Here is a 22,109-nt window from a genome sequence, read left to right as displayed (position 1 = left end):
GTGGCCAAGCCTGTCACCTTGTGACATCCACACCCACATTTACCAGCAGAAGTCACTAGATGGGAATCAAGAGCGGGAACCTTGGCTGATTTCTGTGTTTGTTTTTTTACGCCCACCCCTGTCCCCCAGGGCAGATTGCTGACACCAATTGCAGTGTCCCAACTGAGATAAGCTAACTTGGTACAGACTGGGGAATCATACCTGCGTCTATCTGTTGTTTGTAGCTCCGCACTGGGTGGCGCCTTCAGTCACAAGGGGAGCTGAATGAGATGGAATGTCAATGCTGTAATCTCATCTCAAAGTTGAGATGGCATAAACCATGAGGTGAAGCTCAAGATGGTTGTAGCACTTAACTGAACCCATGGGTGAAATTACTGCCTAGAGGTTGTTCTCATCAATGTGTATTTTGTATTTTGTATAATGTGGAGCTGGTGGCAGATTTCACTGTGATTACTTCTGCCATATGTTGTATAATTTATAGACATAGTGCTGTTAGTTTGTAAAATGATCAAGCTGTTTTGTGGGAAGAATGAGTGTGGGTGCACTCCATTCTGTTAACCTCTGATACCCTCACTGAACGTTATAACTCCATGATATGATCTAATAGCCCAAATTTAATCTGGATACCTGGAACTAACACTGATCTCCAGATGAGGTACAATAGGATAAGTTAGGGACACAATGGGAGATGCAGATTGTAAGTATTTGTAGTAAAAACCGAAAATGTTGGAAATACTCAGCAGGTCAGGCAGCACCTGTGGAGAGAGAAACAGAGTTAACGTTTCAGGTTGATGACCCTTTGTCAGAACTGGAGATAGAACCAGTTTTTAAGCAAGTGCAGGGCCAGGGAAAGGGGGGAGGGGAGGAAAGAACAAAAGGGAAGGTCTGTGATAGGCTGGAAGGTAGGAGAGATTAAGATACAAAAGGGATAATGGTGCAAGGCAAAAGGATTTGGTAATGGGACAAGTTAAGAAACAAAAGATGGCTCCAGATGAAGTGTAAATGGCACTGACAGAATGAAAGACAGCTGCCATGTGAGAGAAGAAGAAAAAATAAATGGGGAAAAAAAATGGGGGCCGAGGTAATGGTCTGAAATTGTTGAACTCGATGTTGAGTCCGGCAGGCTGTGAAGTGCCTAATCGAAGGATGAGGTGCTGTTCCTCGAGCTTACATTGAGCTTCATTGGAACAGTGTAAGAGGACGGTGGAGTGGAGTGGAGCGGAAAATTAAAGTGACAGGCGACCGGAAGCTCGGGGTCACCCTTACGGACTGAACAGAGTTGTTCTGCAAAGTGGTCACCCAATCTGCGTTTGGTCTCCCCAATGTAGAGGAGACCGCAGCGAATACAGTATACTAAATTGCAAGAAGTACAAGTAAATTGCTGTTTCACCTGGAAGGAGTGTTTGGGGCCCTGGACAGTGGGAAGGGATGTGTTTCATCTCCTGCGCTTGCACGGGTAGGTGCCAGGCAAAGGGGAAGTGGTGTTGGGGGTGATAGAGGAGTGGACCAGGGTGTCGCGGTCCCTGTTTGTGGACTGCCCTGGTAGACCCATCGTTTCAGCCTGTTCTTGCCCCACGGAACTTATCTGTTCCTATCTCGACTATTTTTTCTCCAGTCTCTTCCCACCTACATCCGCGACTCTTCCGACGCCCTCCGCCACTTTAACAGTTTCCAGTTTCCTGGCCCCAACCGTCTCCTTTTCACTGGACGTCCAATCCCTCTACGCCTCCATCCCCCACCAGGATGGCCTGAGGGCGCTCTGCTTCTTCCTTGAACAGAGGCCCAACCAGTCCCCATCCACCACCACCCTCCTCTGCCTGGCTGAAATTGTTCTCACATTGAACAACTTCTCCTTTGACTCCACTTACTGCCTCCAAATTAAAGGTGTTGCTATGGGAACCTGCATGGGTCCTAGCTATGCCTGCCTTTTCGTGGGATATGTGGAACATTCTTTGTTCCAGTCCTACTCAGGTCCCCTCCCTCACCTCTTTTACTGGTACATTGATGACTGTACCTGTGCTGTTTCCTGCTCTTGCCCTGAACTAGAAAATTTCATTCACTTTGCTTCCAATTTCCACCCTTCCCTCACCTTCACATGGTCCATCTCCGACTCTTCCCTTCCTCAACTTCTCTGTCTCCATATCTGGGAATAGGCTATTGACAAACATTCACTGACTCCCACAGCTACCTGGACTACACTTCCACCCACCCTGCTTCCTGTAAGGACTCTATTCCATTCTCCCAGTTTCTCTATGTGGTAAACCACTGTTCTATCTGTCTGTATGTGTATGTGTATTCCACTAGGTACAGGTCTGGACATGCCTCGGCTGACTCCTCCCACTATTCCAGGTATATAAGTGACTACCTCCCAGTCCCTTAGTATTCTGGACGGGTCGACCACTCGAGACTAGACCTTCATTCTTTAGTTAATAAAAGCCTGTTGTTACTCGCTTAACCTCAGTCTTTTGAGTAATTGATGGCGCATCACTCTGTCTCCGCTGCATCTGCTCTGACGATGCCACCTTCCATATTGGTGCTTCTGACATGTCTTCCTTTTTCCTCAACTGAGGATTCCCCTCTACTGTGGTTGACACGGCCCTTGACTGTGTCCGTTCTATTTCCCACACTTCTGCTCTCACCCCTTCCCCTCTCTCCCGGAACCACAATAGGGTTCCCCTTGTTCTCACCTTTCACCCCACCAGCCTCCACATTCAACGGATCATTTTCCGCCACCTCCAGCGTGATCCCACCACCAAACACATCTTCCCCTCACCTCCCCTTTCAGCATTCCAAAGGGACCGCTCCCTCCGCGACACCCTGCCAGTGCCATTTACACTTCATCTAGAGCCATCTTTTGTTTCTTAACTTGTCCCATTATCATCTCCTTTTGCCTTGCACCAACATCCCTATTGTCTCTTAATCTCTCCCGCCTTCCATCCTATCTTTCTTCTCCTCCCCCTTTCCCTGCCCCTGCACTTGCTTAAAAACCTGTTCCATCTCCAGCTTTTTCCAATTCTGACGAAGGGTTATGGACCTGAAACGTTAACTCTGTTTCTCTCTCCATAGATGCTGCCTGACCTGCTGAGTATTTCCAGCATTTTCTGTTTTTATTTCAGATTTCCAGCATCTGCAGTATTTTGCTTTTGTAAGTATTTGTAGACTTGATACAAGTACTCATTCCCATCTCTCCTCTCCTGTATAAATAAATATTGTCTCCCTCTTAGGGGAAAAAAAACTCTTCACACTTTTGTGTATTTTCCCCTCCAGATTCTTAGGTTGGGTCCTGGTCTTGGGAACTTTGTTCTACAGAAATGTACTTTACTTATTTTTCATACATAGCATGTCTCCCTGCAATTCTCTCATGTTCAATATTAGTACTTTGCTTTAGTTCCTGTGTGCATGTGTTCTCATGATGTGCAGTTTTAGTGCTGTGGGTGAGACATGTTTTTATCACATGAGCATCCATAGCCTTTTGTTACTATATTAGTAATATCAATAGTGTCATCTGTAGCAGCTTGATCCTGACTTTTGGGTTTCAATCAGTAAAGTGCACCTCCCTATAAATAGATATTCAATAACTGGTCCATTTTATGGCATGGGTTGTTTCATTTGGATTTGGAATGTTTCTCTTCCCTACAGGGATTTATTGTTGTGGACTTCTGAGCTCCAGGAAGAGTGACTGTACAGGACTGCCACAGTCAATGCTAGTTAACCCTGAGCTTCCACAGGTTCGGGGCCAATACAGAGTGAGAATGAAAGGAAACATGTCCCTAATCAGCTGGTCCAACAAAGGACAGTTCTACTTTCTCACAAATGCTTACTCTCCGTTCAAAGAAGGCAAGTGCTCTTAAAACATTTGTACCCCTGTAACTAGGGATATCCAAAATGAATCGGGCTCCCTGGTCATGACTGGTGTTTGTTCTGCCATCAACTGTTACTTAGAATAACCGGTTACAGGGAAATCAACTTGTAAAAACTTGGAGCTGATAATGGGAATAATGGCCAGAGCTCTGGGTAACGTTCCTGCAACACTTGATGTCATCCCATTCATCATGTTCCACATACTATAGGAAAGGTAACTGATGAAGCTGCTAAAGTCAGTGGAACCTGCTGCTGTGACCTTTCCTTGCCATATGTGGTAGGACCACTCGCTTTCAATTGTGTTTCTCCAGGAGTTGGCAGCATTTGAGGTTGGCTTTGTAAAATTCTTTTGGTGTTTAAGTTTCCAGAGCTGTTATTTTTTTATGGCAGCTTCTGGTTTTAGTCTTTGTGTTGGCTGCAGGAGAGTTAAATATTGATCAAGCCAGAAAGGAAGTTTCTGTCCCCTGTAGTGATATGTACCAATAGCAGACTACACTGAAAAGCATCCCAAGGAAAAGATGGCATTAAACCATTGCAATGATTTTGAATAGTAATGAGAAGGCTTCATGAAGCATTGGAGCAACAGAGGGTGGCTCCAGGAGGAAATAGTTTGACAGTAATGAGAAGAGGGTACCTGGCTGGTCAACCTGGAGAGTTTAGAAGGGTTCAGCTCTGAATGGAGCATAGAGCTACAGGGTAAGATTAATTAGGTGGTTCTTGCGGGAGAGGAGAATCTAGGACAGGAATTGGAATTCCAGTTCCTGTAACCTATGTTTTTGTCTTCAACCCACAAGGTCATTCGTTACCCCTTTGAATAAGACTGCTCACTTCAGATGTTGTCTCCTTAATAGAGTCTGACCAGTGGGAGAAGAAGCTTCCTGCAACTAGTGTTGCGTTTCAAATCAAAAACACAGGCATAAGACAAGTGTCCAGCATTTGGATGTGGATACTGTGCTATAGTTTATGTAGTTAGTAGGTAATCACATTTTCAAGACTAAGCATCAAATCTTATGAATTTATGCTATCCTCAACTTTTCTCACTTAGGTGCTAGTTGCATTAAATAATTCTGATCACTTTCTTAGTATTTTGTCAAATCCTTTTGTTCCTACAGGAGTCATAATTAGAAGGAAGAGTGGAGAGATTCGCTGTCCTTTAGCAGTAGAGGCTTTTGCTGCTCACCTTGGCTATATCTGCAAATATGATGATAAATACAGCAAGTGAGTACATACCGGGACAGTCTTTCATCTGCTAGGCTTCAAAATCTGTCGGACTCACCTTCTCGGAGTAAAAATCTGCATTATGTGTAGCTGTAGCATTAATGGATTGAAGAATTATGGTTTATTTATGACTTTTGTACATAAATGCCTATTTTGACTTCTGGATCGTCCTATTTAATGAGTTACTTTTATGTGGGACCCATATAATGCATGGTTTTCTCAAGACATTAAGGATATCGTGAAGGGTGCAAAGCATAATAAACAACGTGTTGGTTTAATGACTTCATACACTCAAACACTTGAAGGAAATTTTGGAACTTTGGTTGAACTACTGTACATATAGAGGACCAAGATTAAAAGTGGAAGAAATGATGTGATTTTCCAGAATAACGAAGACTTTGCAGAGGTTGATGTAACGGTTGGATTCGACGATGATAACACAGTAGAAAAAGCATTAGTTTGGTATTTTCCTCTATCCATTTGCCCCCCCCCCCCCCCCCCCCAGCACCCATGATGAATCTAAAGAACTTTGGCCTAGAAATTCAGTTGGGCGCGCCAGCTGTTAGCGCCTTAGGAGGAGTAGATCTCGAGCGCTAGGCGCTTAGCGCCTGGGCGCAGCGCGATCTGCGCCTCGTCCCAACTTCAGTACACATTTAGCGCCGGCGCAAAGTCTTAGCGCGCGCCCTGCTGCGCGCGCAGATCATGACGTCATTTCGTCTTGCAATGCCCTTTGTGCGCCCCGAACCGGAACTTCACTTGCGCCGGGCGGCCCTAACGACTGTGAAGTGGAACGGTACACAGCCGATGCGGGCCGCGGGGAGCGCAAATTAAAGGGCCCTCCTGTACTAGAAATGGTACGGCTGGCTGGGAGGAGGAAGAGGTGGTGGTGGTGGTGACACATAACAAACTGATGGAGAGATACCCTCCCCAAATACACCAGTGTCGGCCTTTCAAAAAAACAAATCCACCCTCCCCCTTTAAGAGCTCACCGGAGCCAGTGTCTGCCGTCAATCAGCAGCTCACCGCACCTGCCCTGCGCCCAACTTCCGGTTTAGCGCCCCGGCCCGCCGGCTTAGCGCCTAAAGAGAGGCGTGCAGCGCCAGTTTTAGCACTCGAGCAAACTTTTAGGGCGAAGCTAATGAATATCGGAGAAGTGGCCTCGATTTGGCGGCGGGCGCAAACTTTAGCGGCCGCCCGACTTTACCGCCCCAAAGGTGGCCACAATGAATTTCTAGGCCTTTGTCTCCCTCCTGTGAGAGCGGCAGTTTCAGATATTGGATGTTTATATTTTAATTCTTTTCGTTTCACTCATTTTCTAGTGAATTGCTATCTTCAAATCTAACCATTACGTCCACCACTGCAATGTCTGCATCTCTTCTGGAAAATCACATCAGGATTCCAAAGGGATCTTTTTCTCGTGCTTTTAATCTTGGTGCTCTGTATGTTGTCAGAATTATTATGCTGATTGGATGTAGTCAAGGATAAGATTAAGCTAACCACAACGAGCAAATAACTTGGCTTAGAAATTGCAATGTTGTCAGCTCAACATAGCATAACTGCAATCAGAATTATCATCGAATCATAGAAAGTTACAGCACAGAAGGAGGCCATTCGGCCCGTCGTGCCTGTGCTGGCTCTTTGAAAGAGTAGTCGTGCTTAGTCCCACATCCCTGCTTTTTGTCCGTAACCCTGTAAGTTGCTCACCCTCAATTACCCGTCCAACTCCCTTTTTAAAATTATTTATGGAATCAGCTTCCATCACCTTTTCAAGTAGTGCGTTCCAGATCCCGACAACTCAGTGCAAAAAATTTTCTTCAACTCCCCTCTAAATATTTTGACTTTGATTTTGAATCTATGACCTCTAGTTATTGATCCACTCGCCAGAGAGAATATTTTTTCCCTATTTACTCTGTCAAACCTCTAACCATCTTGAAAACCTGTTAGGTCACCTCTTGACCTTGTCTGCTCCAAGGAGAACAGTCCTAACTTTTCCAACCTCTCTTCATAACTGAAGTCCCTCATTCCTGGTAACACCAGGTCCTGACTCTAGTTTCCAATCTTTTCCTCCCAACCTGGGATGAAAGAACTGGATTTAGCAGTAAGCACAAGGAGCCAATCTACCCTAAACAAGCACCAATGTAAAAGTACAATAGCAAAATACTGCAGATGCTGGAAATCTGAAATAACAACAGAAAGTGCTGGAAACACACAGCAGGTCAGGCAGTGTCGAGGAGAGAGAAACTGAGTCAACATTTCAGGTCGAACCCTTCGTCAGAACTGGAAAAGGTTAGGGAGGAGGAGAGGAAAGAACAAAGGGGAAGGTCTGTGATAGGATGGAAGGCAGGAGAGATTGAATGACAAAAGGGATGTTGGTGCAAGGCAAAAGGAGAGGTAATGGGGCAAGTTAAGAAACAAAAGATAGCTTTATATGATGATGGCTGCCACATTAACAGCTACCATGTGAGGAAACGAGAGAGAAAAAAAAATAAAGAAATACAGGGGCCAATTTCATAGAATTATAGAAAGTTACAGCATGGAAGGAGGCCATTTCAGCCCATCGTGTCTGCACTGGCCAACAATGAGCTATCCAGCCTAATCCCACTTCCCAGCTCTTGGTCCATAACCCTGCAGGTTGGAGCACCCCAGGTGCACACCCAAGTACTTTTAAAATGTGGTTAGGGTTCCTGCCTCTACCACCCTTTCAGGCAGAGTGTTCCAGACACCCACAACCCTCTGGGTGAAGAAATTTCCCCTCAAATCCCCTCTAAATCTTTCCCCAATTACTTTAAATCTGTGCCCCCTGGTTTTTGACCCCTCTGCTAAGGGAAATAGGTCCTTTCTATCCACTTTATCTATGCCCCTCATAATGTTATACACCTCAATAAGGTCTCCCCTCGGCCTCCTCTCTTCCAAGGAAAACAGACCCAGCCTATCCAGTCTTTCCTCATAACTAAGATTCTCTACTCCCGGCAACATCCTTGTAAATCTCCTTTGCACCCTCTCCAGTGCAATCACATCTTCCTGTAATGTGGTGACCAGGCCTAACTAGTGTTTTATACAGTTGAAGTATAACCACCCCCCCCCCCCCCCCCCCGCTCTTGTATTCTATGCCACGGCTAATAAAGGCAAGCATGCCGCCTTAACCACCTTATCTACTTGGCCTGCTAACTTCAGGGATCTGTGGACATGCACTCCAAGGTCCCTTTGTTCCTCTGCACTACTCGGTGGCCTACCATTTAATGTGTATTCCCTTTCCTTGTTGGCCCTCCCCAAATGCATTACCTCACACTTCTCCGGATTGAATTCCATTTGCCACTGTTCTGCCCACTTGACCAATTTATTGATATCTTCCTGCAGTCTACAGCTTCCTTCTTCAGTATCAACCACACAGCCGATTTTAGTATCATCTGCAAACTTCGTAATCATACCCCCTATATTGAAGTCTAGATCATTGATATATACCACAAAAAGCAAGGGACCTAGTACTGAGCCCTGCGGTACCCCACTGGAAACAGCCTTCCAGTCACAAACACCCATCAACCATTACCCTCTGCTTCCTGTCTCCGAGCCAGTATTGAATCCAACTTGACACTTGCCCTGGATCCCATGGGCTTTTAAATTAGTGACCAGTCTGCCATGTGGAACCTTATCAAAGGCCCTGTTAAAGTCCGTATACACTACATCAAATGCACTACCCTCATCTACCCTCCTTGTTACCTCCTCAAAAAATTCAATCCAGTTTGTCAGACACGACCTTCCCTTAACAAATCCGTGCTGATTATCCTTGATTAATCCGTGTCTTTCTAAATGAAGATTTATCCTGTCCTTCAGAATTCTTTCCAATAATTTTCCCACTACTGAGGTTAGGCTGACTGGCCTGTAATTACTCGGTCTATCCTTTTCTCCCTTTTTTAAACAAGGGTACCACATTAGCAGTCCTCTGGCACCACACCTGAAGCCAGAGAGGATTGAAAAATGATGGTCAAGGCCTCTGCTATTTCCTCTCTTGCTTCACTTAACAGCCTGGGATACATTTCATCCGGGCCTGGGGATTTATCCACTTTTAAAGCTGCTAAACCCCTTAATATTTCCCCTCTCACTGTTTATTTCATCTAATATTTCACACTCCTCCCCCCTGATAACAATGTCTGCTTCGCCCCTCTCCTTTGTGAAAACCGACGCAAAGTATTCATTAAGAACCCTACCAATGTCTCCCGCCTCCACACACAGATTACCCTCATGATCTCTAATAGGCCCTACCCTTTCTTTAGTTTTCCTCTTAAGGGCACATGTTTGGTCTGAACCCTCCGGATCTCCTCCTTGAATGCCTCCCACTGCTCTGACACTGATTTACCTTCAAGTAGCTCTTTCCAGTCCACTATGGCTAAATCCCCTCTGAGCTTAGCAAAATTTGCTTTTCCCCAATTTAGAATTTTTATTCCTGGTCTATCCTTGTCCTTTTCCATAACTAACTTAAATCTAACAGAATTATGGTCACTAGCACCAAAATGCTCCCCCACTGATACGCCTTCTACCTGCCCAGCTTCATTCCCTAAAACTAAGTCCAGAACCGCCCCTTCCCTTGTTGGGCTTGCTACATACTGGCTAAAAAGGTTCTCCTGGATGCATTTTAGGAATTTTGCACCTTCTATACCTTTCACACTAATTTTATCCCAGTTAATATTGGGGTTGTTGAAATCCCCTACTATTACTACCCTATAGTTTTTGCACTTCTCAGAAATTTGTCTACATATTTGTTCTTCTATCTCCCTCTCACTGTTTGGGGGTCTGTAGTACACTCCCAGCAGTGTGATCGCCCCTTTTTTGTTTTCAATTCGACCCATATGGCCTTGTTTGATGATCCCTGCAACATATCATCCCTCCTCACAGCTGTAATAGTTTCTTTAATCAATACCGCGACCTCCCCTCCCCTTTTACCTCCCTCTCTATCCCGTCTGAAAATCCTGTAACCAGGAATGTTGAGCTGCCATACCTGCCCCTCTTTCAGCCACGTCTCTGTAATGGCTACAATATCATAGTCCCAAGTATCTACCTGTGCTCTCAGCTCATCTGCCTTGTTCGCTATACTCCTTGCATTGAAGTATATACCATTTAGTACAGGCAAACCTCCTTGTTGATGACTATCTAGCCCCTGATTCCTCTGTCCTTCCAATTTACTTTCTACGTTTTTGTTTTCCAATTCCAGTTTTACTTCCCTCCCTATTGACTATACTTGGGTTCCCATCCCCCTGCCAAGCTAGTTTAAACCCTCCCCAACAGCACTAGCAAACCTTCCCGCAAGGATATTGGTCCCGTTCCTGTTGAGGTGCAACCAGTCTGGCTTCTAGAGGTCCCACCTCCCCCAGAAACGGTTCCAATTCCTCAGGAATAAAAAGCCCTCCCCCCTACACCATCTCTCCAGCCACGCATTCATCTGCTCTATCTTCCTATTTCTGAACTCACTAGCACGTGGCACTGGTAATAATCTGGAGATTACTACCTTTTGTGGTCCTGCTTTTTAACCTCTTTCCTAGCTCCCTAAACTCTGCTTGCAGGACCTCATCCCTCTTCCTACCTATGTCGTTGGTACTGATATGGACCATGACCTCTGGCTGTTCACCCTCCCCCCTCAGAATGCCCTGCAGCCATTCAATTACATCCTTGACCCTGGAACCAGGGAGGCAACATACCATCCTGGAGTCACGTCTGCGGCCGCTGAAACGCCTGTCTGCTCCCCTAACTATTGAATCTCCTATCGCTTGCTCTCCCTCTCCTCTTTCTCCCCCCCCCCCCCCCCGGCCTGTGCAGCTGAGCCTTCCATTTATAGTCTGAAACAGCGATTTACTTGTACTTACAATTTAGTATACTGTATTCGCTGCTCATGATGTGGTCTCTGTATTGGGGAGACCAAATGCAGATTGGGTGACCGCTTTGCAGAACATCTCCATTCAGTCCACAAGCGTGACCCCGAGCTTCTGGTCGCCTGTCACTTTAATTATCCGCTCCACTCCCACTCGGATCTCTCCCTCCTCGGCCTCTTGCACTGTTAGAAACATAGAAGATAGGAGCAGGAGTAGGCCATTCGGCCCTTTGAGCCTGCTCCGCCATTCAATGAGATCATGGCTGACCATCCAAATTCAGTACCCTGTCCCTGCCTTCTCCCCGTATCCCTTGATCCTTTTAGCCTCAAGAAATATATCCAACTCTTTCTTGAATATATTTAATGAACTGGGCTCCACCGCCCTCTGTGGCAGAGAATTCCACAGGTTCACCACTCTCTGGGTGAAGAAATTCCTCCTCATTTCAGTCCTAAATGGCTTACCCCTTATCCTTAGACTATGACCCCTGGTTCTGGACTCCCCGGCCATCAGAAACATCCTTCCTGCATCTAGTCTGTCCAGACCTGACAAAATTTTATAGGTTTCGATGAGATCCCCTCTCAATCTTCTAAACTCCAGTGAGTATAAGCCCAATCGACACAATCTCTCCTCATACGTCATTCCTGCCATCCCAGGTATCAGCCTGGTGAATCTTCGCTGCACTCCCTCCATGGCAAGAACGTCCTTCCTCAAGTAAGGTGACCAAAACTGCACACAATACTCAAGGTGCGGTCTCACCAAGGCCCTGTACAACTGTAGCAAGACATCCTTGTTCCTGTACTCGAACCCTCTTGCTACGAAGGCCAACATACCATTTGCCACCTTAACTGCCTGCTGCACCTGCATGCTTACCTTCAGCGACTGGTGCACAATAACACCCAGGTCTCTTTGCACTTCCCCTTCTCCCAATCTATTGCCATTCAGATAATAATCTGCCTTCCTGTTTTTGCCACCAAAGTGGATAACCTCACATTTATCCACATTATAGTGCATTTGCCATGTTTCTGTCCAAATCGTACTGGAGTTTCACGACATCCTCCTCACAGCTTACCCTCCCACCCAGCTTTGTGTCGTCTGCAAATTTGGAGATATTACATCCAATTCCCTCATCCAGATCATTAATATATATTGTGAACAGCTGGGGTCCTAGGACCGATCCTTGCGGTACCCCACTAGTCACTGCCTGCCACTCGGAAAACGACCCGTTTATTCCATCTCTTTGCTTTCTGTCCGCCAACCAGTTCTCTATCCAAGTCAATACCTTGCCCCCAATCCCATGTGCCTTAATTTTGCACGCTAATCTCTTATGTGGGACCTTATCGAAAGCCTTCTGAAAGTCCAAATACACCACATCCACTGGTTCTCCTTTATCTATTTTACCAGTTACATCCTCAAAAAATTCCAGTAGATTAGTCAAGCATGATTTACCTTTTGTAAATCCATGTTGACTTTGTCCAATCCTGTCACTGCTTTCCAAGTGCTCTGCTATTACATCTTTTATAACAGACTCTAGCATTTTCCCCACTACCGATGTCAGGCTTACCGGTCTATAATTCCCTGCTTTTTCTCTACCACCTTTTTTGAATAGTGGGGTAACATTAGCTACCCTCCAATCCATGGGTACTGTTCCAGAGTCTATCGAGTTCTGGAAGATGACCAGCAATGCATCTACTATTTCTAGGGCCACTTCTTAAGTATCCTGGGATGTAGACCATCAGGCCCTGGGGATTTATCGGCCTTCAGTCCCATCAATTTTCCTAACACCATTTCCCTACAAATACTGATTTCTTTCAGTTCCTCCCTTTCATCAGACCCTATGTTCCCGGCATCTCTGGGAGGTTATTTGTGTCCTCCTTTGTGAAGACAGAACCAAAGTATGTATTTAGTTGGTCTGCCATTTCCTTGTTTCCCATTATAAATTCCCCTGATTCTGACTGTAAGGGACCTACGCTTGACTTCACCAATCTTTTTCTCTTCACATATCTATAAAAGCTTTTGCAGTCAGTGTTTATGTTCCATGCTAGTTTACTCTCATATTCTATTTTCCCTTTCTTAATTAATCCCTTTGTCCTCCTTTGTTAACTCCTAAACTGCTCCCAATCCTCAGGATTATTGCTTTTTCTAGCCAATTTATATGTCCTCTCCTTGGATCTTATGCTATCCCTAATTTCCCTTGTTAGCCACGGTTGAGTCACCTTTTTTGTTTTATTTTTATGCCAAACTGGGATGAACAAATTCTGTAGCTCATCCATTCGGTCTTTGAATGTTTGCCATTGCCTATCCACCGTCAACCCTTTGAGTGACATTCCCCAATCAATCCTACCCAACTCGATCCTCAGACCATCGTAGTTTCCTTTATTTAAATTCAGGACCCTTGTCTCTGAGTCAACTACTTCATTCTCCATCTTAATGAAGAATTCGATCATATTATGATCGTTCTGACCCAAGGGGCCTCGTACAACAAGATTGCTAATTAATCCTTTCTCGTTACATAATACCCAGTCTAAGATGGCCTGATCTCTGGTTGGTTCCTCGACATATTGGTCCAGGAAACCATCCCGTAAACACTCTAGGAATTCCTCCTCCACAGTATTGTTACTAATTTGGTTGGCCCAATCTATATGTAGATTAAAGTCACCCATGATGACTGCTGTGCCCTTATTGCACGCTTCTTTAATTTCCCTTTTAATGCCATCCCCAACCTCCACCTTACTGTTTGGAGGTCTATATACCACTCCCACTAATGTTTTTTTCCCCTTAGTATTTCTCAATTCTACCCATACAGATTCCACATCATCAGAGCTAATATCCTTCATTACAATTGTATTAATCCCTTCTTTAACCAGTAATGCTACCCCACCTCCCTTTCCTTTTTGCCTATCTTTCCTGAATATCGAATACCCCTGGATGTTGAGTTCCCAGTCTTGGCCATCCTTGAGCCACGTTTCCGTAATCCCAACCAAACCATATTCGTTTACCTCTATTTGCGCAGCCAATTCATCCACCTTATTACAAATGCTCCTCGCATTAAGACACAAAGCCTTCAGGCTTGTTTTTTTAACGCTCTTAGACCTATTAGAATTATTATTTACTGTGGCCACGTTTGATTTAAACTGTTGATTTCTCTGACTGCCACTTTTGTTTTTCTCCTTCCTATCTTTTGCTTTTATCCCTGTTTTCCTTTCCAACCCCCTGCCATTTTAGTTTTAACGCCCCCCCCCCGAACAGCACTAGCAAACACTCCCCCCTAGGACATCGGTCCCAGCCCTGCCCAGGTGCAAACTGTCCCGTTTGTACTGGTCCCACCTCTCCCAGAACCGGTTCCAATGTCCAAGGAATTTGAATCCCTCCTCCTTGCACCATTCCTCTAGCCACATATTCATTTGAAATATCCTCCTATTTCTACTCTGATTAGCACGTGGCACTGGTAGCAATCCTGAGATTACTACCTTTGAGGTCCTATTTTTTAATTTACCTCCTAACTCCCTATATTCTGCTTTTAGGACCTCATCCCGTTTTTTACCTATATCGTTGGTGCCTCTGTGCACCACGACAACTGGCTGTTCGCCCTCCCCCTCCAAAATGTTCTGCAGCCGCTCCGAGACGTCCTTGACCCTTGCACCAGGGAGGCAACACACCGTCCTGGAGTCTTGATTGCGGCTGCAAAAACGCCTATCTATTCCCCTTACAATTGAGTCCCCTATCACTATAGCTCTTCCACTCTTTTTCCTCCCAGCCTGTGCAGCAGAGCCACCCATGGTGCCAGGAAGTTGGCTGCTGCTGCCTTCCCCTGATGAGTCATCCCCCCCAACAGTATTCAAAGTGGTATATCTGTTGGAGAGGGGGATGGCCGCAGGGGATTCCTGCACTACCTGCCTGCGCCTCTTACTCTGCCTGCTGGTCAGCCATTCCCTTCCTGCCTGTACACCCTTTACCTGCGGTGTGACCAACTCGCTAAATGTGATATTCACGACGTCCTCAGCATCGCGAATGCTCCAAAATGAATCCATCCGCAGCTCCAGTGCCGCAATGCGGTCTGTCAGTAGCTGCAGCTGGACACACTTCCCGCACTCATGGTCGTCAGGAACGCAGGAAGCATCCCTGATTTCTCACATAGAGCAGGAGGAGCACACTGCGGGGCTGGGCTGTCCTGCCATGACTTGCCCTTTAACTAATTAATTAAAATTAAATGAATCCCACCAATTTCACTACAGTTAAATGATATATTTAAGGGCCCTGGTTTACAAACTGTCCCTGCTACACCACAGAGACCTTAAAAACTATAAACCACAGACTTAAAGTTTTAAAACGAGAGAAATACTCCAACCAATCACCTACCTGTTTTGTGGTGACGTCACACCTCAAATTTTTGCACCTCCTTCCCTGAGATTGGAGATTGGTACGCCTACCTGAGCCTCTGGGGCCTTTTGTTGCCGCTCTGCTCTGCCTGCCGCCGCTGCCGATGCCGCACTGCGGCCTACCTGAGCCTCTGGGGCCTTTTGTAGTCGCTCTGCTCCGCCTGCCGCCGCTGCCGATGCCGCACTGAGGCCTACCTGAGCCTCTGGGGCCTTTTGTAGTCGCTCTGCTCCGCCTGCCGCCGCTGCCGCACTGAGGCCTACCTGAGCCTCTGGGACCTTTTGTAGTCGCTCTGCCGCTCTGCTCCGCCTGCCGCCGATGCCGCTCTGGGGCCTTTTGTAGTCGCTCTGCTCCGCCTCCCGCCGCTGCCGATGCCGCACTGAGCCTCTGGGGCCTTTTGTAGTCGCTCTGCTCCGCCTGCTGCCGATGCTGCACTGAGGCCTACCTGAGCCTTTGGGACCTTTTGTAGTCGCTCTGCTCCGCCTGCTGCCGATGCTGCACTGAGGCCTACCTGAGCCTCTGGGGCCTTTTGTAGTCGCTCTGCTCCGCCTGCCGCCGCTGCCGATGCCGCACTGAGGCCTACCTGAGCCTCTGGGACCTTTTGTAGTCGCTCTGCTCCGCCTGCTGCCGATGCTGCACTGAGGCCTACCTGAGCCTCTGGGACCTTTTGTAGTCGCTCTGCTCCTCCTGCCACCGCTGCCGATGCCGCACTGAGCCTCTGGGGCCTTTTGTTGCCGCTCTGCTCCGCCTGCCGCCGCTGCCGCACTGAGGCCTACCTGAGCCTCTGGGGCCTTTTGTAGTCGCTCTGCTCCGCCTGCCGCCAACGAAGCTCAACGTAAGCTCGAGGAACAGCACCTCATCTTTCTATTAGGCACTTTATAGCCTTCTGGACTTAACATCGAGTTCAACAATTTGACTATAAATTGGCCCCTGTAGTTTTTTTTCTCTCTTGTTTCCTCACATGAGCTGTTAATGTTGCTGCCATCATCATCCACACATCGTCTAAAGCCATCTTTTGTTTGTTAACTTGCCCCATTACACCTCCTTTTGCCTTATCATCCCTTTTGTCATTCAATCTCTCCTGCCTTCCATCCTATCACAGACCTTCCTTTTATTCTTTCCTCCCCTCCTCCTTAAAAATCTCTCCTCCCTAACCTTTTCCAGTTCTGACGAAGGGTTCGACCCGAAACGTTGACTCTCTTTCTCTCTCTCCTCGATGCTGCCTGACCTGCTGAGTGTTTCCAGCACTTTCTGTTGTTATAACAATGTAAAAGTGTATGTTTATTACCAAAAATAGGACCCGACTACTTTTTTATTGAGCCTTTTTCCAGTGGCGTCTGCAGTGGTTTGGAAAGGAGTTGTTGTTTTAACACCCAGTATGAGCTTTAAATACAATGTTGTATAACAAAGGATATGGAAATTATACCAAGGCCAGAGGGAGATTTGCATTTATACAGCACCTTTCACAACCTGAGGATGTCCCAAAATGCTTTACAGCCAGTGAAGCACTTTTGAAGTGTAGTCACTGTTGTAATGTAGGAAACACGGCAGCCTATTTGTGCATAGCAAGCTCCCACAAACAGCAATGTGATAATGACCAGCTAATGTGTTTTAGGTGACCCCTGGTCCCTCATTAAATCAAATTTAAAATTCTCAACTTTGTTTAAATTCCTAAATGCACTTTGTCCCTCTTCCAAATCTCTGGAACGTAAACAGTGCTACACCCCACTCCCGTTACCCCATCATTAGCGGCCGTGCCTTCAGCATTCTAGGTACCACTCTCTGGAATTCCCTCCCTAAAACCCCACTGCCTCTCCACCTCCCTGTCCTCTTTTTAAGACCCTCTTTAAACCTGCTTTGGTCTAGCTGTTGGCCATCCCACCTAATCCCTCATGTAGTTCTGTGTCCATTTCAGGCCTGTGTAAAGTACCTTGTGATGCTCTTCTATGTTAATGGTGCTATATGAATGCAAGTTGTTGGCCCGATTTCCTCTTGCAATGTCTGTGCCAAGCAAAGCCCTATGCCACCACCACCTCCTTACGTAGGAATAGAAGATCTGGATACTGACTAGCAAATTAGCGAGTGCTGCCATTCATCTACACGAATAACAGCCCAATTCCTCAGAATAATGAGGCAGACTAAATTTGGGCACAGCAGTAGCTTTCAACTGCTAGATTTTTTTCTTCTCCCCCTCTAAATTATTTTTGAGATTAATATTCTCATTTTGTTTCTCAATACCGTAATGGGCTATTATCGATCCATGGTTCTTACGGGAATTTTTAATACTGGTTGTTTGGGGGTCCTTCCCACACTGGAGGGGTACACTTTTTTCCAAATTAAATTTGGCCCTGTGGTCTCGAGTGGTTGCATTGCATTTTGTAGGAGTTTAGCCTCCAAGACAGACTAGCATTGCTTGCTGTACCTCCCACTCGTGACAGATCAATTTGTAGAACTCTATGTACAGGAGGTCATTGTACTTGGCCACAGAATCATTTATACAGGGTAAGAAAGCTACTTCTACAATGCAAGTTATTCTCCATCCCACACCCTTTCCTTGAAACTTGCATAGGCCCTGAATTTCTTCGACTGTCAGTTCTGCAGTTGTTCTGTTGTTGAGCTGGGAAGTGGTGCTGTTCACCAGCAGAGGGAGTTCCACACTACTTTCCCAGGGTAAGCTAGGCCCAAGACTTTTGGTGCAGCCCCACTGTAACTTTGAGTGTAGAAAATGTGTAAGTTGCCCCCCGGAAACTTCCATGTAACAATGGCGTAACTCGGTCTACAGGTCCTATCCTGCTAATTTTGGCTGATTTCAGGTGCTTTAATAATTATGCTCTAAACCGCCTGTGTGAATCGCCTAAACAATCCTGGTAAATGCTTTTTATGGTAACCACTGTCCGACAGCAAGGTCAGCAGCTGACAGGTGGTGTCGCTGCCAATTTCCACGAAATCACTTGATGGCATCTCTCTCCCACAGCATCAGTCCAGATTGACGTGCCCACTTAGGTGCCAGCTCTACCCACTGGGTGCCTTACCAGGGTGGCAGCCAGCAGCACACTCAGCTTCTTTGAAGATCCCTGCACCCCCTTACCAGAGGTACAAAACAGGAGCCTCACACTCCCGAGTCTTAGACGTGCTGTCTGCAACTCCCTCGCGACCAAGATTGATCAGTGCAGAAAGAAGTGGAAATGCCTCAAGGGCAGGCTAGGGTAGCATGTCGGCATTCTAGCCCTTTCCTTCCTGGGCACCACTGCACTCTTCCCCATGTAAAGGAGCGCTCACACTACCTGCCCTTCAGACTAAACTCTAGTTAAGGGCGCCTACCACTCCAATAACGCATATCCCAAAGCACCTTCTTCATCCTCATACACACTGACACACACACACGGTTTGGGCTTCTTCGCACACGTGAGGATTCCAGGCAAGGTCCCACTTTGATGTCGTCTGCTAGGGTGCGTAGAAGGAGGTATGACTGAAGTGCTGCTACTGCAGTTGATTAGTCAAAGACTTCCTACAGAATCTGCCCTCTGATGTCCCTTTGCAGTGATCAGTGAGGACCAAGCCTGATTTGCAGGATGTTCACAGAATGGAGCCCTTTCCTATTCACCTGTCAGCAGTTGCTCAGTTGACACCTCCAGTGTCATGTGCATGTCATCATGGTATCCTGCTCTCTGCGGAATCCACATATCCTGCCTAGCTTCACAGCTCTGTGCCTGCGGGATGATCCCCACGTGGAAGATTTTGGCTTCTCTATGAAAGGGGCGCCCATGGTCTGCAGGACACTCACCCTGATGGCTCCCTGGCCAATGTTGCACAGGTGCCCTGTGGCAGACTGGACGGCGCCGAGCCATAAAAGCTGACGGCCACTGTCGCTTCTATCGCCAGTGACTCGAGTCTGCAAACCTTCGATGCAGTTGGCAGAAGCCCAATGACACCCTTGGAGAGGTTCCTTCGGCAATGTTCTCTTTAAGCTGCGCTGCCGCACAGCGCTCTAGGAGTCCCGCACAGCCGGAGAGACGGCTTTTAAATTGAAAAAACTGCCCCATTAAAGAGGCCCCGCAGCCCAAAAAAAATTACATGGTACATTGCCCCTTGGAGGTCCTTGTGGAAACAGTTTGGCCTGTAGACATGTCAAGGGAGGTTGTTAACCTGGTGGACTGCTGTCCTCGGCCACGCTGCCTGACTCTCCCAGCCTGAACACACTGCTATGGCTCCTCCTCCTGTTATGATAGCATAGAGTGGTATGCCCATGGGGAATGCACTCCCTTCTCTGAAGTCGATGTGAGGCTGGGGGAAGTCGGCGGTTACAAAGGGAGGCATACACCGGTAAAATGAAGTGCAGGTGTTGGTAAATTTTTTTTCCTTAAATGTGAAGGGTTTAAAAAGGTTCCTGGGCAGCCTATAATTAGTAAGTGAAGTCTGTGCCCTCTTTACTCATTTACTCTGGAGTGTCAGGGGAGCTGTTGGACCATTTTGTTTGGGTGCAATATTACAGCAAATGTAAAATGCGGCATAGACCCAAGAAACTTCGGTATACTGGGTTTATTTGTGTGATGGACTGTTTCATGTTTGCTGTGCTTTGAGAGAACTTGCACATTAAGAACTTGGATACATATTTGACACTTTTAAATTTAACTTTTTTACTCCTCCCTAATTCTTGACTCTGAAAATGTGGAAGTGAAAATTCCTCATCTAAGACCAAGTTCTGCATCATAGAATCTTACAGCACAGAGGTGGCCATTCGGCCCATCGTGCCTGTGCCGACTCTTTGAAAGAGCCATCCAATTAGTCCCACTCTCCCTGCTCTTTTCCCCATACACCTGCAAATTGTTCCTTTTCAAGTATTTTTCCAGTTCCTTTTTGAAAGTTACTATTGAATCTGCTTCCACTGCCCTTTTAGGCAGTGCATTCCAGATCATCTTAACTCGCTCCACATAGCACAAATTCTAATCTCCCCCCTGGCTTTTTTGCCAATTATCTTAAATCTGTGTCCTCTGGTTACCAACCCTCCTGCCAATGGAAACAGTTTCTCTATCTACCAAATATATATTTTAATCAATGTGTGGGAAAAGAGGACTTCAGTAATTGGGTTTGTTCTCTTCCACAGGTACTTTATATCTCACAAACCTAACAAGACGTGGCAGCAAGTGTTCTGGTTTGTCCTCAGTATCGCTGTCAATAACGCGTATGTCTTGTACAAGATGTCAGAGGTGTATCTCGTCAGGCGCTACACTCGGGTACAGTTTGGTGAGAGACTGGTCAAAGAGTTGCTTGGGATTGAAGAATATCTCCCCTCTGAGTGATTCCGCTGGCAGCGCAAGTGCCGACGTCAAATCATTGCACTGCATCCACGGGGCTAAACCACATCTCACACACTTGTCCCAAACATTCAAAAAGATTTATTTCTCATTGAGCTTTTACTTGAAATTTGCAGCAAGCACGTCCGTTAACGCCCAGCTCTGCCACGGAGCAGCCAGCTGAGCTGCTGATTGAAGACCGCACACAATTTACAAGGAATCTGGACATTGGTACTGTCATTTAAAACAACCTGGACCATCCAAATGTAACTTGTCTTTTGATGTTCTAAGTGCTGGTAACTGAAGAATGAATGGTGGGCAACCTGACTCTTAATCCCTGGACGTAACTGGAATGATAACATAGGGGCTTTAAATTGTGGTCCAAATGTGGCTTTTTTTTATATATACCTGGGGAGGAAAATCTGCACTCTTTTTTATATACAACCTGTGCACGTTTGGGAAATGATAAAACCATCCCAAGGAATCTTGTAATTTTCTTTGTACAAAAATGAGAACCTTAATGTGTATCACTGTTAATGATTTGCACCTTCATTGTATTCCATACTGATTTCCCGAACCCTGTAGTGCAATCCAACAGCCCTGTTTAGATATTTATAATGAAAGATTTATTATGCATTCTGAATGTTTACATTGAACTAACTATTCTATCATGTTCAGAATTCACAATCTGTGGAATGTACTGCATTTAGAAGATGCTACACCAGACATAAATTATGTTCTTTATCACTGCAGAGGATTGAAGTTGTTGCTTGGAACGCTAAATCCCTACATCATGTACGTGGAGGTAGAGTTTAAAACGGCAAGCTGAAGTACTCCCCTGGGGGGGGTCGAAGTTCAGTCGCTCAGCTGGTCAGCAGGATTGATAGTGAGATGATGTGCCATTGCGAGAGCACAGTGGATGAATTAGCTGGTAGGGACACTCCTGTTTCCTGGAAGTGTGCCCTGCCAGCTATTCAATAAGGAGGAACTGATGTCAGGAGTGGGATGTGTGGCTGTAAATGAACTGTAATAATTAACAAGGGGGAAATGAAGGCGATTATGCAGTTCTGAAATCGCTCCATTTTGGTCTGGAGACAGCATGCAGAGTTAATCTGTTGGCTTTCATGTGGGATCCACTTTCTCTTAGTTGATTTGCATTCGAGCAGTGTATGTGTCTCAATAAAAGTGCCCTGTATATTACAAATCTGTTGTATTTAAAATATAAAGATGTATGTTACAATTTACAATAAAGGAAACCTGGGAATTGTGGCAAAGTTGTACAGTAGTGTTGTGAGCACTTGAACTGTACTTAACTGCTGAACAGCAGGTGAAAGTGAAAGGTAGTTGATGTAATAAGCCAATCATAACTTCACTAACGGGAGAGTATAGGACACACGCACAGTATCAGTGAGCGAGATCAGATCAGATCAAAACTCTACAGTCCTGCCACATGCAGTCGTGAATGGTGGTGGACAATTAAACTACTAAAGGAAGGAGGAGG

The 22,109-nt window shown here is 46.1% G+C and overlaps 1 protein-coding gene across 1 annotated transcript in view; it reads left to right on the top strand.

Annotated features, from left to right (window-relative positions):
- Positions 1–21,882, top strand: part of pgbd5 (piggyBac transposable element derived 5) — a 66,162-nt gene extending 44,280 nt beyond the window's left edge. The window contains exons 5-7 of the mRNA XM_085996765.1: positions 3,640–3,837; positions 4,974–5,079; positions 20,419–21,882. Of these exons, the coding sequence (XP_085852891.1) occupies positions 3,640–3,837; positions 4,974–5,079; positions 20,419–20,614 (500 nt within the window). The 3' untranslated portion in view covers positions 20,615–21,882. The remainder of the gene's footprint in view (positions 1–3,639; positions 3,838–4,973; positions 5,080–20,418) is intronic.
- Positions 21,883–22,109: the final 227 nt, after the last annotated feature.

This window comes from Somniosus microcephalus, chromosome 9 (assembly GCF_052327205.1).
Source record: "Somniosus microcephalus isolate GS21.2 chromosome 9, FLI_Smic_1.0, whole genome shotgun sequence".
Lineage (NCBI taxonomy): Eukaryota > Metazoa > Chordata > Chondrichthyes > Squaliformes > Somniosidae > Somniosus > Somniosus microcephalus.
Note: the sequence above shows the minus strand (reverse complement) of the source record. Positions and strands in the feature narration are given on the sequence as shown.